The sequence below is a fragment of the Arachis stenosperma genome, chromosome 8 (assembly GCF_014773155.1).
Source record: "Arachis stenosperma cultivar V10309 chromosome 8, arast.V10309.gnm1.PFL2, whole genome shotgun sequence".
In the NCBI taxonomy this organism is placed as follows: domain Eukaryota; kingdom Viridiplantae; phylum Streptophyta; class Magnoliopsida; order Fabales; family Fabaceae; genus Arachis; species Arachis stenosperma.
In genome coordinates this window covers 40,564,706-40,584,536 of record NC_080384.1, presented here as the reverse complement: position 1 = coordinate 40,584,536, position 19,831 = coordinate 40,564,706, and the positions used below count along the sequence as shown (strand labels likewise).

Genomic DNA, 19,831 nt, shown 5'->3' with positions numbered 1-19,831 from the left:
TGTAAAGTTGTTTTTTATTACAATGGCTTAGGACATAGAAGATGGTTTAACGTTAAAGGATCCAAAAAGATTTGGATACCTAAGGTCTCTTAAGCATTGTTTTGCAGGTGTGCCTAGCATCCAAAAGAAAAGAGAACACTTGGTACATGGATAGCGGATGCTCTAGGCATATGACCAGAAAGACAGCCTTCTTCATAAAGCTTGATGAATATGATGGAGGATTTGTCACATTCGGTGATGATGCAAAAGGAAAAATAGTAGCTATTGGGAAAGTGGGTAAAAATCTCTCATCTTGTATAAATGATGTCCTTCTTGTACATGGATTGAAACATAACTTGCTTAGTGTTAGTCAATTGTGTGATTTAGGTTTTGAAGTTATTTTTAAGAAACTTGTTTGCTTAGTGGTTTGTGAGAAAACTGGGGATGTTCTTTTTGAAGCTAAAAGATGTAATAATGTGTATGGATTAACTCTTGAGGATTTAAAGGAACAAAATGTAACATGCTTTACCTCTCTTGAATCTGAAAAATGGCTTTGGCATAGAAAGTTGGGTCATGCTAGCATGTACCAAATTTCTAAGCTAGTTAAAAAGAATTTGGTTAGAGGAATTCCAAACATCAAGTTTGATAAGGATCTTACTTGTGATGCTTGCCAATTGGGCAAACAAGTAAAATCCTCTTTTAAATCAAAAGATGGAATATCAACCAAAAGGCCATTGGAAATGTTACATATTGATCTTTTTGGTCCTACTAAAACTCAAAGTTTAGGAGGTAAACACTATGGTCTTGTGGTGGTTGATGATTACTCTAGATTTGGTTGGGTACTTTTCCTTGCTCATAAGAATGATGCATTTTATGCCTTCTCCACCCTTTGTAAGAAAATTCAAAATGAAAAGGATTTGAAAATTGCCCATTTGAGAAGCGATCACGGAAGAGAATTTGAAAATCAAGATTTTGAAAAATTCTGTGATGACTTAGGGATTTCTCATAATTTTTCATGCCCTAGAACCCCCCAACAAAATGGGGTGGTTGAAAGAAGGAATCGAAGCCTTCAAGAAATGACTAGGGCCATGCTATGTGATAATGAAATTCCCAAATTTTTATGGGCTGAAGCTGTGAACACAGCATGTTATATTTTGAATAGAACAATCATTAGAAAAGGGTTAAAGAAAACTCCTTATGAGCTATGGAAAGGAACCCCTCCAAATCTTAAGTACTTTCATGTTTTTGGATGTAAATGCTTTGTACTTAACAATAAGGAAAACCTTGGAAAATTTGATCCAAAATCCTATGAAGGAATGTTTGTTGGATATTCCACCACAAGCAAGGCCTATAGAGTTTATCTCAAAGAACATAGGACCATAGAGGAATCCATACATGTTACCTTTTGTGATTCTAACTTAATTCCCAGTACTGTAAAGGATAATGAATCAGATTGTGAAGAAGATGGAACAAATAAAGAAAATCCCAAATCTGTGCAAAATGAAGAATCTGTCAGCCCAGTTTTATCTCGTCAGATTGAAGGAGAAACTTCTATTTTGTCTCCTGAGCAGACACGAGAAACTGAAATAGTGAGACCACCAGAAGATCATCAAAGCTCAACACCTGTCTGAAAGCCTAGAGAATGGAAGTCCATGAGGGGTTATCCTCATGATTTCATCATTGGTGATCCCTCTCAAGGTGTAACCACAAGATCCTCCACCAAAAGGCAAACCGAACCTAGCAACTTTGCTCTCTTGTCACAAATGGAGCCCAACAATGTCAAACAAGCTCTTGAAGACCCATCATGGGTCAAGGCCATGCAAGAGGAGCTTGCTCAATTTGACAAGAATAAGGTTTGGACTTTAGTACCTCATCCGGATGGTAAGAAGGTAACGGGTACTAAGTGGGTATTCAAAAATAAACTTGGTGAGGATGGACAAGTTGTTCGTAACAAGGCTAGATTAGTGGCCCAAGGTTACGATCAAGAAGAGGGAATAGATTTTGATGAGTCTTTTGCTCCGGTAGCTAGAATGGAAGCAATTAGGTTGCTTCTTGCCTATGCTGCCCATAAAGGTTTTAAAATGTTTCAAATGGATGTTAAATGTGCTTTCCTTAATGGCTTTATTGATAGAGAAGTGTATGTGGCTCAACCCCCCGGTTTTGAACATAAAGATTTTTCTAATCATGTGTTTAAACTATCAAAGGCTCTTTATGGCCTTAGACAAGCTCCAAGAGCTTGGTATGAACGGCTTAGTGCCTTCTTGTTAGAAAATCATTTTCAAAGGGGAACCACCGACACTACTTTGTTCATTAAAGTTTCTAATGATGACATCCTTCTTGTTCAAGTTTATGTGGATGATATTGTGTTTGGATCAGCCAATGAGACCTTGTGTGAAGAGTTTGGAAAGCTCATGACTAGTGAGTTTGAAATGAGTTTAATGGGAGAGCTAACTTTCTTTCTTGGCCTCCAAATTAAACAAACTCCTAGTGGTACTTTTATTCACCAAGGCAAGTATGCAAAAGAATTGATAAAGAAATTTGGCTTAGAAAATTCCAAATCAATGGGAACACCAATGCATCCTAATACTAAACTTGATAAAGACGATGATGGCCTAGATGTGGATGAGACACGGTATAGAGGAATGATTGGTTCACTAATGTATCTTACATCCTCTAGACCGGATATTGTTCAAAGTGTAGGTGTATGTTCAAGATTTCAATCTCACCCAAAAGAATCCCATTTAACGGCTGTTAAACGCATCATTAGGTATATTAAGGGAACATGTGATTATGGTTTATGGTATCCAAAATCTGATGATTTTTGTGCAGTAGGTTTTTGTGATGCAGATTATGCGGGAGATCGAGTGGATAGAAGGAGTACTTCGGGCATGTGTTGCTTCCTTGGAAGCTCACTCAACATGTGGTCAAGCAAGAAACAAGCCACAGTGGCTCTATCCACAGCTGAAGCTGAATATATATCCGCATCCGCTTGTTGTTCGCAATTAATTTGGTTAAAAACTCAATTGGAGGATTACAAATTAAAGATCAATAGCATACCCTTATTTTGTGATAACATGAGTGCAATAAATATTTCAAAAAATCCTGTTTTGCACTCAAGAACAAAGCACATTGAAATTAAATATCATTTCATTAGAGAACATGTGCAAAAGGGTACTATTGATATTCAATTTGTGAAATCTGAAGAACAACTTGCTGATATTTTTACAAAACCCCTCTGTGAAGATAGATTCTGTTTGTTAAGGAAAAGTTTGGGAATGACTGATTTAAATTATGTTGAAAATTTGTGAATTTCTGATTCTGTCCAGTTTTATCTCGTAGGAATGGACAAGATAAAAACAAGGCGTGATGGAGGAGCTATGATTAAGGGGGAGGCTGCGCAGACTTAGCTTCTAATGGGCCCCACATAATCAAGTTTGACCCCTCATTGAATTTTTAATGGTTCCTCACTTTATGATGATCAAATCTTTTGAGTGTCATTTCAAATCTCATTGGAAGTAGTTAATGTCAAATCAAATCTTTCTCTCTCCAACTAATCCCTTGATTCAAGGAATCTTCTTTTCAAATTCTTGGGAAACCGCCTTGGTTAATAACCGCACATAATGACCATTAACCACTCCCATCATCTCTCTCCAATCAACATTTAATGCTTCCTTAACCTCCCTCCAATTTTCACCTTCGGCCAACCCTTCTTCTTCCACCCCCATTATCTCTCTCCATAATGAAAAAGAAAACTGCTTCAAGAAAGAGTGGAAGAATCAATCTCTCTCAAAAACCGTTCACTCCACAAACACATACTCATATTCACATTCACCCTACATCTTCTTCCTCTCCCTCTCAATCTGTCAAGCAAACACCCACCATGAGAAAGAAGATTGCTCACAAGAGTTTTGGCCGTGGCAAAAACAAGGAGCCCAGTGTTGATGAAGAGTCGTCTCAGACCTCACCCGTTCCTTCTCCACCGCCGCGATCACCAAAGAAGGCAACACCACACACATCAGGAAAAAGTTCTCAGAAGCCCAAAGGTTTCGTGTTGCATGAAACCAGGGAACCAGCAAACCTCGAGTCACTGGAGTTCAAGAACAGGTTTCACAAGCCTCATTCTCACTTTGATCCATCCAGATTTCTGACATGTGCATTTTATGAATTCCATCAAGAAATTCTGGAAAAGAGGCATATCTGTCTTTCCTACCTGGTGAACCTTGATCATCTGTCAACTAAAGGAATTATTTTGCAACCCCTGTTCGATAACCTCAAGTGGACTCCACTGCTACACATTCACAAAATGGTATACCCAAAATTGGTTAGGCAATTTTATGCGAACCTCAGAATGATTGATGGTGCTCTCCACTCTTATGTGAAACGTGTGCATATGGTTCTGAACACGGAAACCATCAGTGGTGCTCTTGGGTACACGGACGAGGGACCGAGGGTATACATGAATGACAAATGGGATGATCATGTTGGGATTACTTACAAACAGGTTCTCTCCCATATTTGTGCAAACATGTCTGGATTAGATGGCACGGTCCCTACTCATAAAGCTCTTGGACCAACAAATTCATTGCTGCATCGCATCATTACCCATATTTTAACTCCACAGAGTGGTTCTCACAATAGGGTAACTGTATCTGATTCCTTAATAATTTTTGCCCTTGTTACTTCTACTCCTGTTTCATTTGCTTATCTTATGATCAGACATATGTGGGACTGTGTAAGAAGTACCAAAAAAGATAATTTGCCTTATGGAATGTTTCTCACGTGTATTTTTGAGTACTATAAGGTAGATTTAACAAATGAGTCTGTGGAGAACAAAATTTCCATGATCAAAGGTGGAGGTGCGGTAAAAGGAACAAAGGGCAAGAAACCAATGCCAATGGACAGTGACCTTGAAAGCCAGTTTGAATCTTCTAAAGCCACTGAGTCAACAAGGGAAATCCTCACCGAATTCTCTAATATGTCCACTCTCATGATTCAATTCCATAGAGCTGCTCGAAAGCTAGCCTATGAAAATGAACGTGCCTGGGGCAGATGTAAAGAGCGAGTGGGTATGATGCTGGAAAATTTGGAAAAGGATCTGGGCGCTGGCAGTGAAGAAGATGCTGCAGATTCTGATTACAATTTGTCTGATGATTAATGACTCTTTTATTTTACTTGATATTGGCTCAATTAGGCTCAATCTTTTTTTGTATGAGCATAACTTAAAACTCCCTGCTCTGTGATACTTTGAAACACTCATGTTATTTTTTGTTGTCTTGTTATTGTGGTTATCTTGTGGTAGTCTTCATATTTTGTGCAGGTGCCCCCATGATGACAAAAGGGGGAGAAAAATAAGCTTCCAAAATTGAAAATGGAAACAAAGAAAAACAGGGGATAAAAAACAGGGGATAAGAAGGATAGGAACAGGGATGAAATTTTCAAAATTTAAAATTCATGATCTCCCTTGTTCGAAAGATGCATATTAGTTGATGATAGTATTTGCATTGTTCAAACTGCATTTAGGATATCATGTTTAGTTAAATTCTGATTTGGCATCTGGTTTATAATTATGCTTGATTTTCTATGCCTGAATGTTGATTAATCATTGATAGACTTATTGGTTTGAAAATGTATTTTTGGCAGTTCCTGTAAATTGTATAAAGTATCAAAAACTGCCTTATTTTACTCTACAAATATTTTCCTTCATGTTATTTTGCTCTGATATGTTGAATAGGAAAATATTTGGATTTTTTGAAGTTTGTAACTTTTAGTTTGAGCAGAAAATCAATTATGATAACAAATGAGTTTTGATTATCACCAAACTCTGCTCATAAATCAAGCATTCAACATTCTCAAATAAATATGTTGAATAACATTGTTATTTTTGGAGCTTGATTAAAATGTTACAGGTTTATGCTTCCCTTGGTAATAGTAGCACATATTAAGGGGGAGCCATGTGACATTTTGAAAGGGAAGAAATTCAATTCTCAAAGGGAGTACTTGTACTCTATTCTTTAATTTCTTTCTATTTCAATTTTAATAATGTTTGTCATCAAGGGGGAGATTGATGAGTTTGGAAAACTCCAAATTAATTTTTGTGATGAACAAACATTATTAAAAATTATTTATTGCAAAATTATTAGTTCAATCTTCATAAATTATATGCTAACTAATAATTTTGTAATGCAGGTTATTAATTGGGCCGAAAATAAAAACATGCAGCAAGCCCAGTTTGATTAAAGATTATTCAGCATTAATACAAATGGTTTTATTAAAGCTGATTTGGTTTGGGCCAGAATGAATGTTATTGATGCAAGCCCAAGTGAATGCTTTCTTATGTGATCAATGCTTGATCCAAACTTACCAGGAAAGCAAATGCTTTTAGTGGGCCAAAATTTCAATAGCCCAATGTGTTCTATGCATGCTATGATCCAAAAGGAAAATGATTTTGGGCCAAATTGAAACCTATAGCTACCAAGCCCAATGTTGATGAGTGTTTCCATGCCTTATTCGAATCCATGAAGCAAATGAAATAACTAAATGCTTCCAACGGATTCCACTTTATTATTTTGAAGGATTTCAAATTTAATTAATGCATTGGAAACATAAGAAAGAGAGAGAAGATTGATTTGATGGCTGTTATGATGATACACGCCACTCTAAGCTAGGGAAGTGGGACTTTAATTTCATTTTGCTATTACCCATTTGTTTGAGTTCAAATTTCTCTCTCCTCTCTCTCTCACATTTGCTTCTTTCTTCGGTTAATACACAGGAAGCCATGGAAGCTACTTGGAGCTACCAAAAAGAAAGAAAAGCAAAGCTAAAGACCATCGAGTTGATGGCACGAAAAAGAAAAAGAAAAGTATGCTGTGGCTGAGATTATCACCAAATATGGCAAGATTTGGTGAGGCAATCTCGGATCCTCCATACCCAAAAAGAAAGAAGAAGATTCGGCCAGTTGGGAAGATCCTTGGAGGCATGGCTTGTATTTGATTCTGCTCAACCACCACAGGGAGTAGCTAGAGTGGCGAAGTGATGGTTGAAGGCAGAGATTGAAGCAGATGAAGTCATCATCATCATGAAGCATCAAGGGCCAGAAATCCATCTTGGAGAGGAAGCCAAGGATGGAGCGCTCGGATTGATGAAGAGTGGTGACCAAGGAAGGACTAGAGGTATTTGCATGTTGGTTTTTGCATGAGCTACCTCTTCTCTCTGTATGGCCGAACCGGTTTTTGTTGAAGGAAAAGAAGCTGAGCTCGGGTTGGTGTTTCAACTGTGAAGGCTTCACTTCTCTATAAAAGAGGTGAACAGTCATGGTTTGATTCAAGGAGTAAGATTTGAGAGTGCAAGGCACAGAGTTCTCAGAGCTACCTAAGCTAGCAGTTCTTCTTCTCCTTCAATGTTTTCTGTTTAGTATTTTTCTGTTTAATTTTGTCATGTCTTGAGTCTCATGGAAAAAGGCAAACAGTGAGGTTTGTAAGAAAAAGCCATAGAGCGGAAAAAGGCAGAGAGTGCAAAATTAAAAGAAAAAGCCATAGATGTCTTAGAGTTCCTTTGTACATCTGTGTTGTGTTTCATGATTCTGTGGGAATCCCCTTGTAAGTTGGGTTAGCACTTTACAAGTTGTAATCTTGAGGATTATAGTGAAATTCCATCATTGTTGTGATGGAGACTGGATGTAGGCTGCACTGCACTTAGCAGCTGAACCAGGATATATCTGGGTGTTATCTTCTCTATCTCTCTCCTACTTCACCTCTGTTCTTATTGTTCAAGATGCAACGTCAAAAATGTCTCATGCCAAGTGACGAGACAAAATGAAAATGTCTCGTGACTAGGGACGAGATAAAACAGAAAAGTCTCATCTAAAGTCCAGCAAGTGTCAGCAAGCAAAAAGGGGCTAAGATTCAACCCCCCTTCTCTTAGCCACTGAAACCATCAAAAATTACTAATAATTCTTAGTTTTTATAAAAAATTTATTTAATGTATATAAAAAATAACAAAAAATAGAAAAAAATTCTAAACAACCCATAACAGTTATCCCAAAAGAAAAGTAGCCTTCTGACAAAAAAAATTTGTCAATCCTAATTAGTACTTAAAAAACATATCAATCAATTAACGTACCACATAAACACGTTCTAATAAATTAAAAAAAAATATTAACAAAAGGATTAACCAATTTCACACTATTAAAGATAAAAAAATATATATTTTTTCTAAACTCTCATGATCTTTTTAAAAAAATTATCAAAAATCGAAATAAATATTCTCTCTAATTTATATCATTGTTACTTTAGCTTAATAGCAAAGCTGATTGCTTCCTTAAAATCATTTTTACTCCATATAATCATACCAGTAAGAATTATGAAAGACATGTAATTTAATAGACTTCGGTAATTAAACATCACATTGCAAAAGGAATACTGTATTTAAAGATTTGACCCATAATATTTTTATTAAAAATATAATTTGTACATTAAAATTAATTATTAAAACTAGTTATTGTATATTTTTATATAAATATATATAATTTAACTTATTTTTAATTTATATTTTATATTCTAATATATATTTTATAATCTATATTAATAGATAATTTTAATAATATACATCTAGAATGATTATATTTTTATTTTATTGGTTTTTAAAGTTACACTCGAGTCTTAATTTAGTTTTTAAAATTTTAATTGTTTCAATAGTTTTTAAATTTTTTAATTAATTATGTGATCGAAACTACTACAGGAACTAATATGATTAAAATTTAAAAAGTTTAGGAACTAAATTAAAATAATTAACATTTCAAAGATTAAATTAAAACTCGAATCTAATTTTTGAGACCAAATTGAATATTTTCTCGTGACGACTTCTATATATTTTATTTTGCCCATTTTACTCTATAAAGTCACACCAATAAAGACTATAAGAAAAAAATATAATTTAATATATAGAGTTTGGTAATAAATAACACGTTGCAAGCAAAAGCTAACATTGCAAATGAAGGAACGACTATACAAGTGTCCAACTGTCCATTACAAATTACATAACCTATTAACAAATTGAACTATTTAATAGAAATCATTCTAAGCTAAACATAATCTCTATATAAATATCTCATATTATTTTCTAAAGTAACATTTGGTATATCATTATTCAAAGAAAATCATACTCATTATGATCCTAGTTGAAACTAAAGAAAAAACACTATAGTAAACTTTAGCTTAGATACCAACAACATCCGTATATTAAAAACTTAAATTCATGCAATTTTAAATTGAAAAACTATGTTAGAAGATAGAATTGCTTTGAAGGGAGTGAGGAAGAGAGACCGAAGAGTTGAGAGAAAGGAATGAATTAGTTATTCTGATCCAAATTCTACTTGTATGTATATATACAAGTACAAAGAAAAAGTGAGACTTTGAGAAAAAAAAAAACTAACCGACAGTAACTGAATTTTAATTAAATATAACTACTCTAACTAACTTCATTAAATAATGCAACTATAATAATATCTCCCCTCAAAGTAGAGTATATATGTCATATATGCCATCAAAAATTTGAATAAGGGGGAGAAAATACCTTCGTTCAAATATCTATCAATTGGTGCTTGCTAGAAATGTGTACTAATTTTATTGTATCATTTGTCACTTTTTTTACAAATAAGGACTTTTGATTGGAAATAGAGTGCTCTTGCTACATTGAGGATGTGTTGGTGCTTCTTTTCTATCACCGCATTATGTTGAGGCCTGTATGGACAAGAGAACTGGTGGAGGACTCTCTTTTTTTGCAAGAAATCAATAATGGCCAACTCTTTTGTATTGTCTGATCTGATGCACTTATTCTTGATGTTAAATTGTCTCTCAATTAGTGTACAGAACTATGTGAGATAACCTGTAGCTTCACTTTTGTATGCAAAAAATAAATATAGTAAACCTGGTGCAGTCATCAACGATCCTCAAAAAACATTTGTAACCATTATATGTTGGCACATGATAAGATCCCCAAATATCACAATAAATTAAATCAAATGCATTTGGATACATGTTGCTATTGACTCAAAAGAAAGCTTTTTAAATTTTGCCAAAGGACAAATTGAACAATTTATTGGGTAGCGATAAGCTTTGTAAGATCTTATTTGATGCATGGCCTAATCTAAAATGTCAAAGGTCAAGTTGATAGAAATTGACTTTAACAATGTCATTAATTGGAGCTGAAACTGGTGTAGTGGTCTTGGGAGGTGGCTCAAGCTTCAGGATGTGAAGTCCATTGTTTAAGTCACCCTTCTCAATATGGAGCCCTGAATATCAAAGAAATTGTGGCCAAATGTGATTGTGATTTGTATTTTTCTTAGAAAAGAAGAAACTGACAATAGATTAACAGAAAATTCAGGTACATAAAGAACATCTTTTAATGTGATTTCAGGGCTGATGATCATTATACCTATATAGTTTGCTGTGAAAACGAAATTATTTGGGAGGATTGCGAATTTATGACAAGAGAAAAGAAAGAAAGAAGGAAGAAGAATGTTCTAAAAAGAAATGGAGGTTGCGAAAGTTCTGAAAATGTCTCTGATACTATGTTAGAAGATGGAATTGCTTGAAATGAGTGAGGAAGAGAGAGACCGAAGAGTTAAGAGAAAGGAATGAATTAATTGTTCTAATCTAGATTCTAGTTGTATGTATATATATAAGTACAGAAAAAAAGTGAAATTTGGAGGGAAAAATTAACTAACAGTAACTGAATTCTAATTAAATACAATTGCTCTAATTAACTTCAGTAAATAATCTAGTTATACTAATAAAATAATAATGACATTAAGCTTAAAAAAAAAATCAGTACTATATTATCTATTTTTTTTTTGTTTTGAGCAATATATTAGATGTTATTAAAATACTATAAAATAACTATTCAATGAATGGAGATAATGATGAATTAATAAACATATTATATTATCTATTACTTTATAATTTTCTAGTATTATAACAAATTTACAACAAAGTTTATAACTCTATAATGTATAATAACTATTTTATATTAACATGTTATTTTGAGTTGTGTTACACTACTTAAAATGGGCATGAAAGTAGGTTAGGCAGTTTGGTAATACATAATAATGTTGGGTTTGAAGTTATGTTTTTTTTTCACAAAAAATTCTAAATTTATTAATAAACGAAGGTTTTAGAAGGTTTAGAGAAGGAGGGATTGAATCTATGACTTTCTTTAACTTTAATGAAATAACCCTTTAAAACAAACTTTTTGTCTGATTTTGTTTAAATTCAGCAGTAGAAAATTTATGAGACAATTTTATTTTGTCTCATAAATATCAGAAAATAGAACAGAGAAGGGAAGAGAGAAGCTGTCATCATCATGTATCCTGGTTCAGTTGCCTTGTGCAATGCAACTTACGTCCAATCTCCACCACAACAACAGTGGTAAAATTTTCACTATAGTTAAAATATTACATACACCAATTCCACAGGGTTGACACAATCCTTTCACTCTCAAGTTCTAACCTAACTTGACTTGGTTATGCTAATACCTAACTCTTTACTCTTAGTGCTCACCCAACTAAGAAAGGGGTACATCACTGGTACAGGATACAAGACACAGAATCAACCTAAAAAAATCTGAAATCACTCTAGACTTTTCACTCAAGTGTATCACTCTGCCTTTTTCAACTCTTAGGCTTTTACTTGAATTCTCTCATTCTGCCTTTTACCTCAAAAATTACAGAAAGATAAACATTAAAAAGAAAATTACAATCTGTAAAACATGAAGAAGATTAATGCTTCAATAGCCTCTTTGTTATGTGATAAACCAGATTTGCTTGCATCTGATTTAGTTCCTCGTTATGGCAGAATGCTCCTTTAACTAGGAAGCACTATCCAAATTGATGAACTTTTTCAAAGAACTCTTCTCAGAACATTAACCTCAAAAACACTGGTTATCTCTCCTTGGTTTCTGAAGGATGAAAAATCTTTTTTTGTATCTCCTTGCATGATGTTGAGTTGCTCTCTAGGTCAACTCCTCGAGCTGTGAGCTTCACCAACTTACTTTTTCACTTTCTTCCATTAATCCTCAAATTAGGAACTTTGGTTCTAACCTCCTTTCTTGACCAAAAGTCTCAGGACAATAAAGAAAAATATTTTCAATGGTAAACCCAGATCTGAACTATTGAAATGTTACTTGATCCCCAAGACACAAATTTGACCATAGATTTGCAGCAGAGCTTAACAAAGATTATTTTCTTCATTTATCCCAATTTGGAGTAGCAGATAGTTAGGAAAGAGGAGAAGAAAGCAATATGCATGCAAGAGGAAATAAGTTACCTTTGACCTCTGCCTTAACCTAAGATGGGTTGATTTTGGTGATTAGACCTCAACCTTTTACTTAACATTTCTCTTTCTTTTCTTCTTTGATGAAAGACTTAGAAACGAAGCTCTCTCTCACTTCTCTGAATTCTGACCGAAGAAGAAAAAGGTAAACGTTGCTTTATTGAGAGCAAATTGGAAGGATTGGCTTGAGAGATGAATTCAGACTTGGGTTAGTTTGATTTCTTTGTTATTTGCAATTGGACTTTGTTTGAAATTGTTGCCCACAAAGATAGATTCAGCTTATTCCATGTTGGGCTGCTGTAACAATGAATTTTGGCCTGCAACATTTAATCAGAAATAATCAACGCTAATTGAATAATTAACCCAATAAAATAATGTTTGTCATCATCAATTAATTTAGTTAATTTCTTAACTCAACAATAAATTAGAATCAAACTGACAAATTAACTTAATTGACCTGTTAAGCCTATCTAAACCTATTAATATATAAATAAATATACATTTTCTTTTTCATAATTATAAAAATTATTAAATTTTTAATTATGTTATACTTTATTCTAAGTATATTTTTGCATATTTTAATTCCTTTAAAAATTTAGATATTATTTGTAAATATTGCATATAAGTAATTTTTTTGTAATAAAAAAGACATTTTTAAAAAATATCAAACTTTATGACAAGTTTTAAACCAAACCAAATTTAATAATACACTAAGTTTAGATTTAGTACTTGAAAATTTGTTTATAATTAATAAATTAAGTTTAGACTAATTAACTACATTACATATCAATCTTATTAAAAATAAAACTTGGGCTATATTTTCACCCCTAATATTTAATAGCCAAACTGATAATACCGCAAAGTCGCAAACAATCATTATATTATAGAAAGAGTTTCAGATATTATTTCAATAACACTAATATTTAGTAATTTTATCAGTTAATCTTAATTATATATAAATAATATATAATTTCATGATTAAGATCAATATAATTTCATGATTAAGATCAATAGCTAGAACTGGTATTTTTAGAAAATTTTAAAATTGAGAAAGTATAGGAAGCTAATGGAATATTTATATAATGTGTACAATGGAAGTTTAGGGGTATTAGAGATATAACCATTAGTATTACCTTTTTCTATCAGCTGAAGCTTTTGGGATGAATGGTATCATAACATGATATTAGAGTTCTAAATCCAAAAAGTCAAGAGTTTGATCCTTGGTGAACCCTAAAATCAATTTAAGTTTTTTGAATGAGTGGTTTCATGACCTGAGATGTTTATTATCTCTAGTACTCGGATCGTTATTCTGAATAGTATGAATGATGTTCATTTCGTAACTTAATAACCCATTGTGCACATTATACACTTAGACCATTGGCTCCCTAGCAGTACACTTTAAAATTTTCCCATATTATAATGCTATATGATGCTTCACATTAGTTGACAATGCAAATATTAATACTCCGTAGTAATATCTTATCGAAATTCAAAACTAGTGGTACAATTTCTTATAAAAGAAATGTCACAAGTGCACATTAATTATTCTGTATTTTATCAATATAATCATCTTTATGAAAATTGTATGTCCTCTCCTTTTTCCTCGCTTTTCCAACTCCAAGGTCTTGAGGGAATCCTCAGTTTTTTAATGTAAATAAATAAATGGAGATGCTCAACAACAACTGGCACACAATTAAAAAAGAAGACTCAATGAATTGAAGAACTGAACATAATAATAATATAGTGTAGCCATTCTTATCTTTAATTTGTCAATCCAACCACAATTTTAATTTTCTCTTAGTCCTCACTCTGCTCTACACTGAGAAAATGAGAAGCATTATTTCAAAAGTTGTTCTTATTATTTTTGTAACTGTAACACTTGATCATCATGTTGTTGAATGCCGCACTCTTAACACTAATAACAATAATCCCTCTGATGAGTTATTATTGGTCTCTGATGGAGTTCTTGATCATCATGTTCATCCTCAACAAGCAAACACTAATTACTTACACCTCAAACACCAAGAATTTGAGGTTTCTGTTGTTGAGCCTCCTCCTTCAGGGAAGTACTGCAAACAAATGTATGGGTTCTTGCCATGTTCCAACAACATTTTTGGTCACTTGTTCCTGATATTGGTGTATGAGTACTTGTTGTTCCATGGTGAATCATACTTGGCTGCTGGTGGTGAACAAATCTTCAAGATTCTTGGACCTGGTGTCTTTGGTGCTAGTGCCTTTGATATCCTTGGTGCACTTCCTGAGTCCTTGATTCTTCTTGGTATGATTTTCTTCCTTTTAATTCATGTATGTTTCTTTATTTGGAACAGTTAGATATAGAAATTTATGTGACTTCAAATTTTGTCATTTAATGACATAATATCAAAACTCTGGTACTAAAAGATTTTATAGTTCGATTTTTATTATCTGATGAATGTTAGAAGACCATCAAAATTTATTATTTTTACCCATCAGTTAGCTATCAATGTTTAAAATTATGCGATAAAATATACTAGAGGTGGTTGCGTGGCTTCTTTGCTGTTACCTGAACAATTTGGATAGATCGTAATGATAGACTTTTCAGAAATCAAGGCTCAAGTGTGGTGGAAATCATAAACAGGTCCTTCTTGCTAGCTGATGAGGGGAGTGGTGGTGAATCCTTTGATTGTTGATGGCTATGCCGAAGATAACTAGGGGTTGTTTTATGATTGAGTAGCCAGTTGTTATTAGATTACTAGACTAAAGAACTAAAATATAAGAATTGAGTTGATGGCTAAATAGTGACTAAAAACAATAAATTCTGATGACCTTCTAACATTTCTCTTACCTCCTAAAATATTTACAAAATCGGACTATAAATAATTATATACGAAGAAGCGTGTTAGATATATACTTATTGTATCTTTCAATGCAGTACTTAGCTAATGTTCATTTTTTGTGTGGATTATGTTTCTTTATATAAGTGACTGGGCTTTCAAGTGATAAGGAGAGTGCACAAGAGTCTGCTTCAACTGGAGTTGGTTTGTTGGCTGGTTCCTCCATTTTGCTTCTCACTCTTGTGTGGGGAACCTGTGTCATCATTGGAAAGCAAAAGTTGAAGAATGAATTTGATGGAACGATTTCAACAACGGAAAGGATAAAAAATTCATTGACTGGTATCATCTTGGTTATTTTCAGAGTTCTTTTTAGTTCATAATGTTTGTTATTTTGTCTTATAACAGAAAAAACAGAACAATTTCTTCAGCTTGGAGTTACATAAATTGACATAAAAGAATGCTCCTGAGACGTGTAATTTTTTTTTATGGTATTATATAAAAATAAATAAATAAATAAATAAAATTATGGTTTAATTGTTTTCTTGCTGTTTTTTTATTCAAAATTCTATAAACATTTTTTCAAACTAAGTTTCTATCCATTATTTAAATATGTTTTTATCCTAACATTTTTGTCTCTCCTATCCCTAATTTGTTTCCCTTTGATTGATGAATTACATAGGTTATGGAATCACTATGGACGTAGAGACTAGAAAGATGGCAAGAATCATGACGTTGTCAGTTATTCCACTCTTCATAATGCAGATTCCCAACTTGTTCCACACCTCACACTATGTGACCTTGATAGTTGCTCTTACCATAGCTATCATCTTTCTAATCTCATACTTCATTTACCAGGTTTCTCATCCAACATTTTCCTTAAAATCACTTTATCTAATTGTGAATTACCAGATATTTTTGTTGATAGTAACATAGACGAGATATTTTTTATATGATTTTAATTTTAATATAATGACAGTATATAATTATCTAATTAAATTTATGTATTTATATATTTTTTAAATAATAAATTTAAAAATGAATTATTTTTGCTGATGTAGCAATATACTGTTAAATGAATATGTAAAACTCTTTTACTTATACTGTCATGAAAATTAAATACTTTCTACATTTTCTGCAGATATTCAAACCTCACATAGAGAAAACAAGATTAGAGTACATAAAACATGATGATCTAATATTAAGGATTTTGGAACGCGTGGAGAAGCAAACTCTACAAAAGATTCTAGCCGAGGATGGCACTCCCAATGTAACTGCCATAAGTGGGTGAGTCAGATCTCAGGGAACATTTTCTTGAATCAATTTGATTAGCATCTATACATATCATAACAGAATTACTTTTGTAACCATCTTTTTGATTATGCAGACTATACCATGAAATTAGTCAGCATGGGGGCAAGGATTTATCAGCATCAGAAGTAAAAGACTTACTGCTCAAGAACAAATTAACAGACACAAACATCAAAGAAGAACAGATAGCAGACATGTTGAAGATTTTTGACAGAAATGGTGACCAAATTATAACCAAGGAAGAATTTGTGAGTGGCTTGACAGAATACATTAACCAAACAAAACATGCTTTGGATAGACAATACCTCCCAAAAGAATCACTCAACAAAATGTATCAGGTAATGCATAATGCACAATTTGTCAAACTCAGGTGCAGTCAATTTTATGTAAAGTTGATAACTGAGAGCCGTTAAATGAAAATTTAGTCAAATCAGTCAAATTATTTAACGATTCTCATCTATCAACTTCACATGAAGTTGAAAACGCAAAATTGTAGATATCATGTTTTTATTCATTTTCCTTTCCTTCCATTGGTGTATCCTGCTAACTATGCATATCCTTATAATATTTTGAATAGACATTTATCAAGCCATGGATTGAACATGTGAGAAAGGAAAGAGAATTAAAGGGACATCTTATATCAGAAGTCTTAAAGCAAGTTCAGAATGATGTGGTTGGCAGACTCCTAAATGATGAAGGCACAGCTGATAAAGCTGCTATCAGAAAGTCAGTTTCTGCAATTGTTTGGCATATACTTTTCGTCTAAGAATAATCCGTCGCATTGATAAAATTGGTACATAAAAAATACACCAATTTTATGAGCTTGATGGTTATTCTAGACGGAAGAGATTGTATACTCTAATTTGTTGTATTTTCACCTCATGTGTGCAACAAAAACTGAAAAATTAAAATTCCAAATTGATGCAAACTACAACAGGCTATTTGAGGAAGTTGATTGCAATGGGGATAACCATGTTTCGAGATCTGAGTTGGAAAGAATGGTGAAGAACATTCACTTTAGTCATGTGGTGGACGCGGAGGAGGCGGTTACAAAACTAGTCCAAGATCTTGATATTAATAGAGACAATGAAATCAGTAAGGACGAATTTGTTGATGGTTTTACAAAATGGATAAACTCCAATTCCAGCCAAACTGCTCACTCAAAATCTTCATCTCATGGAACCCATCAAGTATTTTCGCTCTTCCTTTACTAAACTAACTTAAAGCTTTCATTCTTCCTTTCATTATGTTAAAACCATTCTAATTTCTTTATTTGTACCATGAAAGATACAAACGCTAACAAATGTACCCATATAAGAATAAAAAGATAATTGTAACCACGGAAGATGGCTTCCGTGTGCTAAAAGTACCTAACAGACCAATTGCGTAACCAGGGATACTTTTGGCATACGAAGGCCATCTTCCGTAATTATAATTGTCGTTTTATTCTTATATAGGTACATTTATCAGTCCATGTATCTTTCATGGGTACAAATGATAATTTATTCTTTACCATCTTAACTAATCTCACATTTTGAGCAGTTTGAGAGTTTAGTTGTCCAGCAATTTTTGATTGGCAAAAACGTTTAACCATTCCGAAATGATTGTGGATTAGACTTGGGAAGATGTTGAGAAGGTTATGGAACAGAACCAAAGCAAAGGAATATCTGCATGGATGGAGGCAATAGGATATGTGGTGTTGGGAATTACCATGTTGTCCCTTCTTGCAGAGCCTCTAATAGCAAGTGTTCAGAACTTCTCCCAAGAAGCAGGGATTTCTTCTTTTTTCATCTCATTTATTTTAGTACCTTTGGCTACAAATTTTAGAGAAGCAACCTCAGCAATCAGAGAAGCTAGCCATAAGAAGAGTAGTAACACTTCGCAAACAATATATGAGGTTAGTAATATTCTTATACCATTTATACCAAGTTTTTTGGAAAGATAATAATTTAAAATTATTTTATTTGATTTAATATTCTTAATTTTATGCATGTAATATCCATAATCACACACTTATTACATTTAATATTATTCAATATTCCAAGAGTAATTAAAGAAATATAAAATAGATAAGCGATAATTAAAGAATGTAAGACAAAATAACTTTAAACTTTTGCACTTATTATTATTTTTTTGTCTCTCAAATATTTTTGCTTTTTTATCATTCACAATAAATGTGAACTAGTCAAAATGGTAAATACAAAATTATAACCAGATACTTAGGGTTAATACTTAATAGTCAAATTAGTCCCTAAAAAATAAAGCATTCTTTAAATTCGTCTCTGAAAGATTTTTTCCAATCAAATTGGTTTTTCAAAGATTATAAATTAATTACATCTGTTCTTTAGTTACTCAATTCATAATTTTCGTCAACTATTAATGATATTAAATGTTAACTGATAGCATACATGACACATAACATGTTCAATTAGACATTGATTAAATATGTTTACGAAAATCTATCAATTTAATCACTAGGTCATATTAGGAATAAGATTTTTGTAATCGAGAAAAATGACTAAATTAATAAATTTTTATAAACATATTTGGTAAATATTCCATTAGACATATCAAGTATTATATATTATCAATTAACGTTTTACAACATCAATCTTTAAAAAAAATTGTTAATGGAGTGCCTGGGAGACAGATATGATTAATTCGTAATTTTTGAAGGACTAATTTAATTAAAAAAAATTTCATGAACAAATTTAAAGAATGTCTTATTTTTTAGGGACTAATTTGACTATTATTTCCAGATACTTATATTAGAAATTTGGGTAAATGGATGCAGATATATGGAGCAGTGTTCATGAACAACATTCTTGGATTTGTGGTGATATCTATTCTGATATATGTGAGGGACATAACTTGGGAATTCTCAGCAGATGTTCTTGTTGTGGCCATTGTTTGTGCCGTCATGGGGATTGCTGCTAGTTTCCGCCACACTTTCCCTCTTTGGACATCAATCCCCGCATATCTTTTATACCTCATATCATTGCTCTTTGTTTTTGTTCTCAAAGATATCTTCAACTATGTTTAGTGAATGAACTATTAGAGTCTAGGGAGTGACACCAACTAAACTATCTGACTATGGTTTCTTGAGCAAGTATTATTAAGTGGAATGAATTGTCAAATGTATCACACAGTGCATGTTAGATTCGTTTATCTAATCTAATATATATATATATATATATTAAATTTGAGATTAAAGTAGCTTTATATTAAAAGACAATCACATAATATCATATTGTGCAGAACTAATAAATGTGGCTAAGAATTGGAAAATAGTATTAGATCATGCAAAAAAAATATGATTATAATCTTATACGGTACGATTTAATCTGATAAAAAGAAATGTAGATGATATGATTGAATTCCTTGCAAAACGAGATGCTTAAATAG

At 32.7% G+C, this 19,831-nt stretch overlaps 1 protein-coding gene across 1 annotated transcript; it reads left to right on the top strand.

The window, feature by feature from the left end:
- Positions 1-14,060: 14,060 nt before the first annotated feature.
- On the top strand, positions 14,061-19,573 carry LOC130944807 (sodium/calcium exchanger NCL1-like). Its single transcript, XM_057873341.1, has 9 exons — positions 14,061-14,583; positions 15,266-15,457; positions 15,798-15,973; positions 16,257-16,402; positions 16,503-16,764; positions 17,004-17,152; positions 17,364-17,616; positions 18,042-18,323; positions 19,221-19,573. The coding sequence occupies exons 1-9, from the start codon at positions 14,133-14,135 to the stop codon at positions 19,467-19,469; spliced, it is 2,160 nt and encodes a 719-aa protein (XP_057729324.1). The 5' UTR covers positions 14,061-14,132; the 3' UTR covers positions 19,470-19,573.
- Positions 19,574-19,831: the final 258 nt, after the last annotated feature.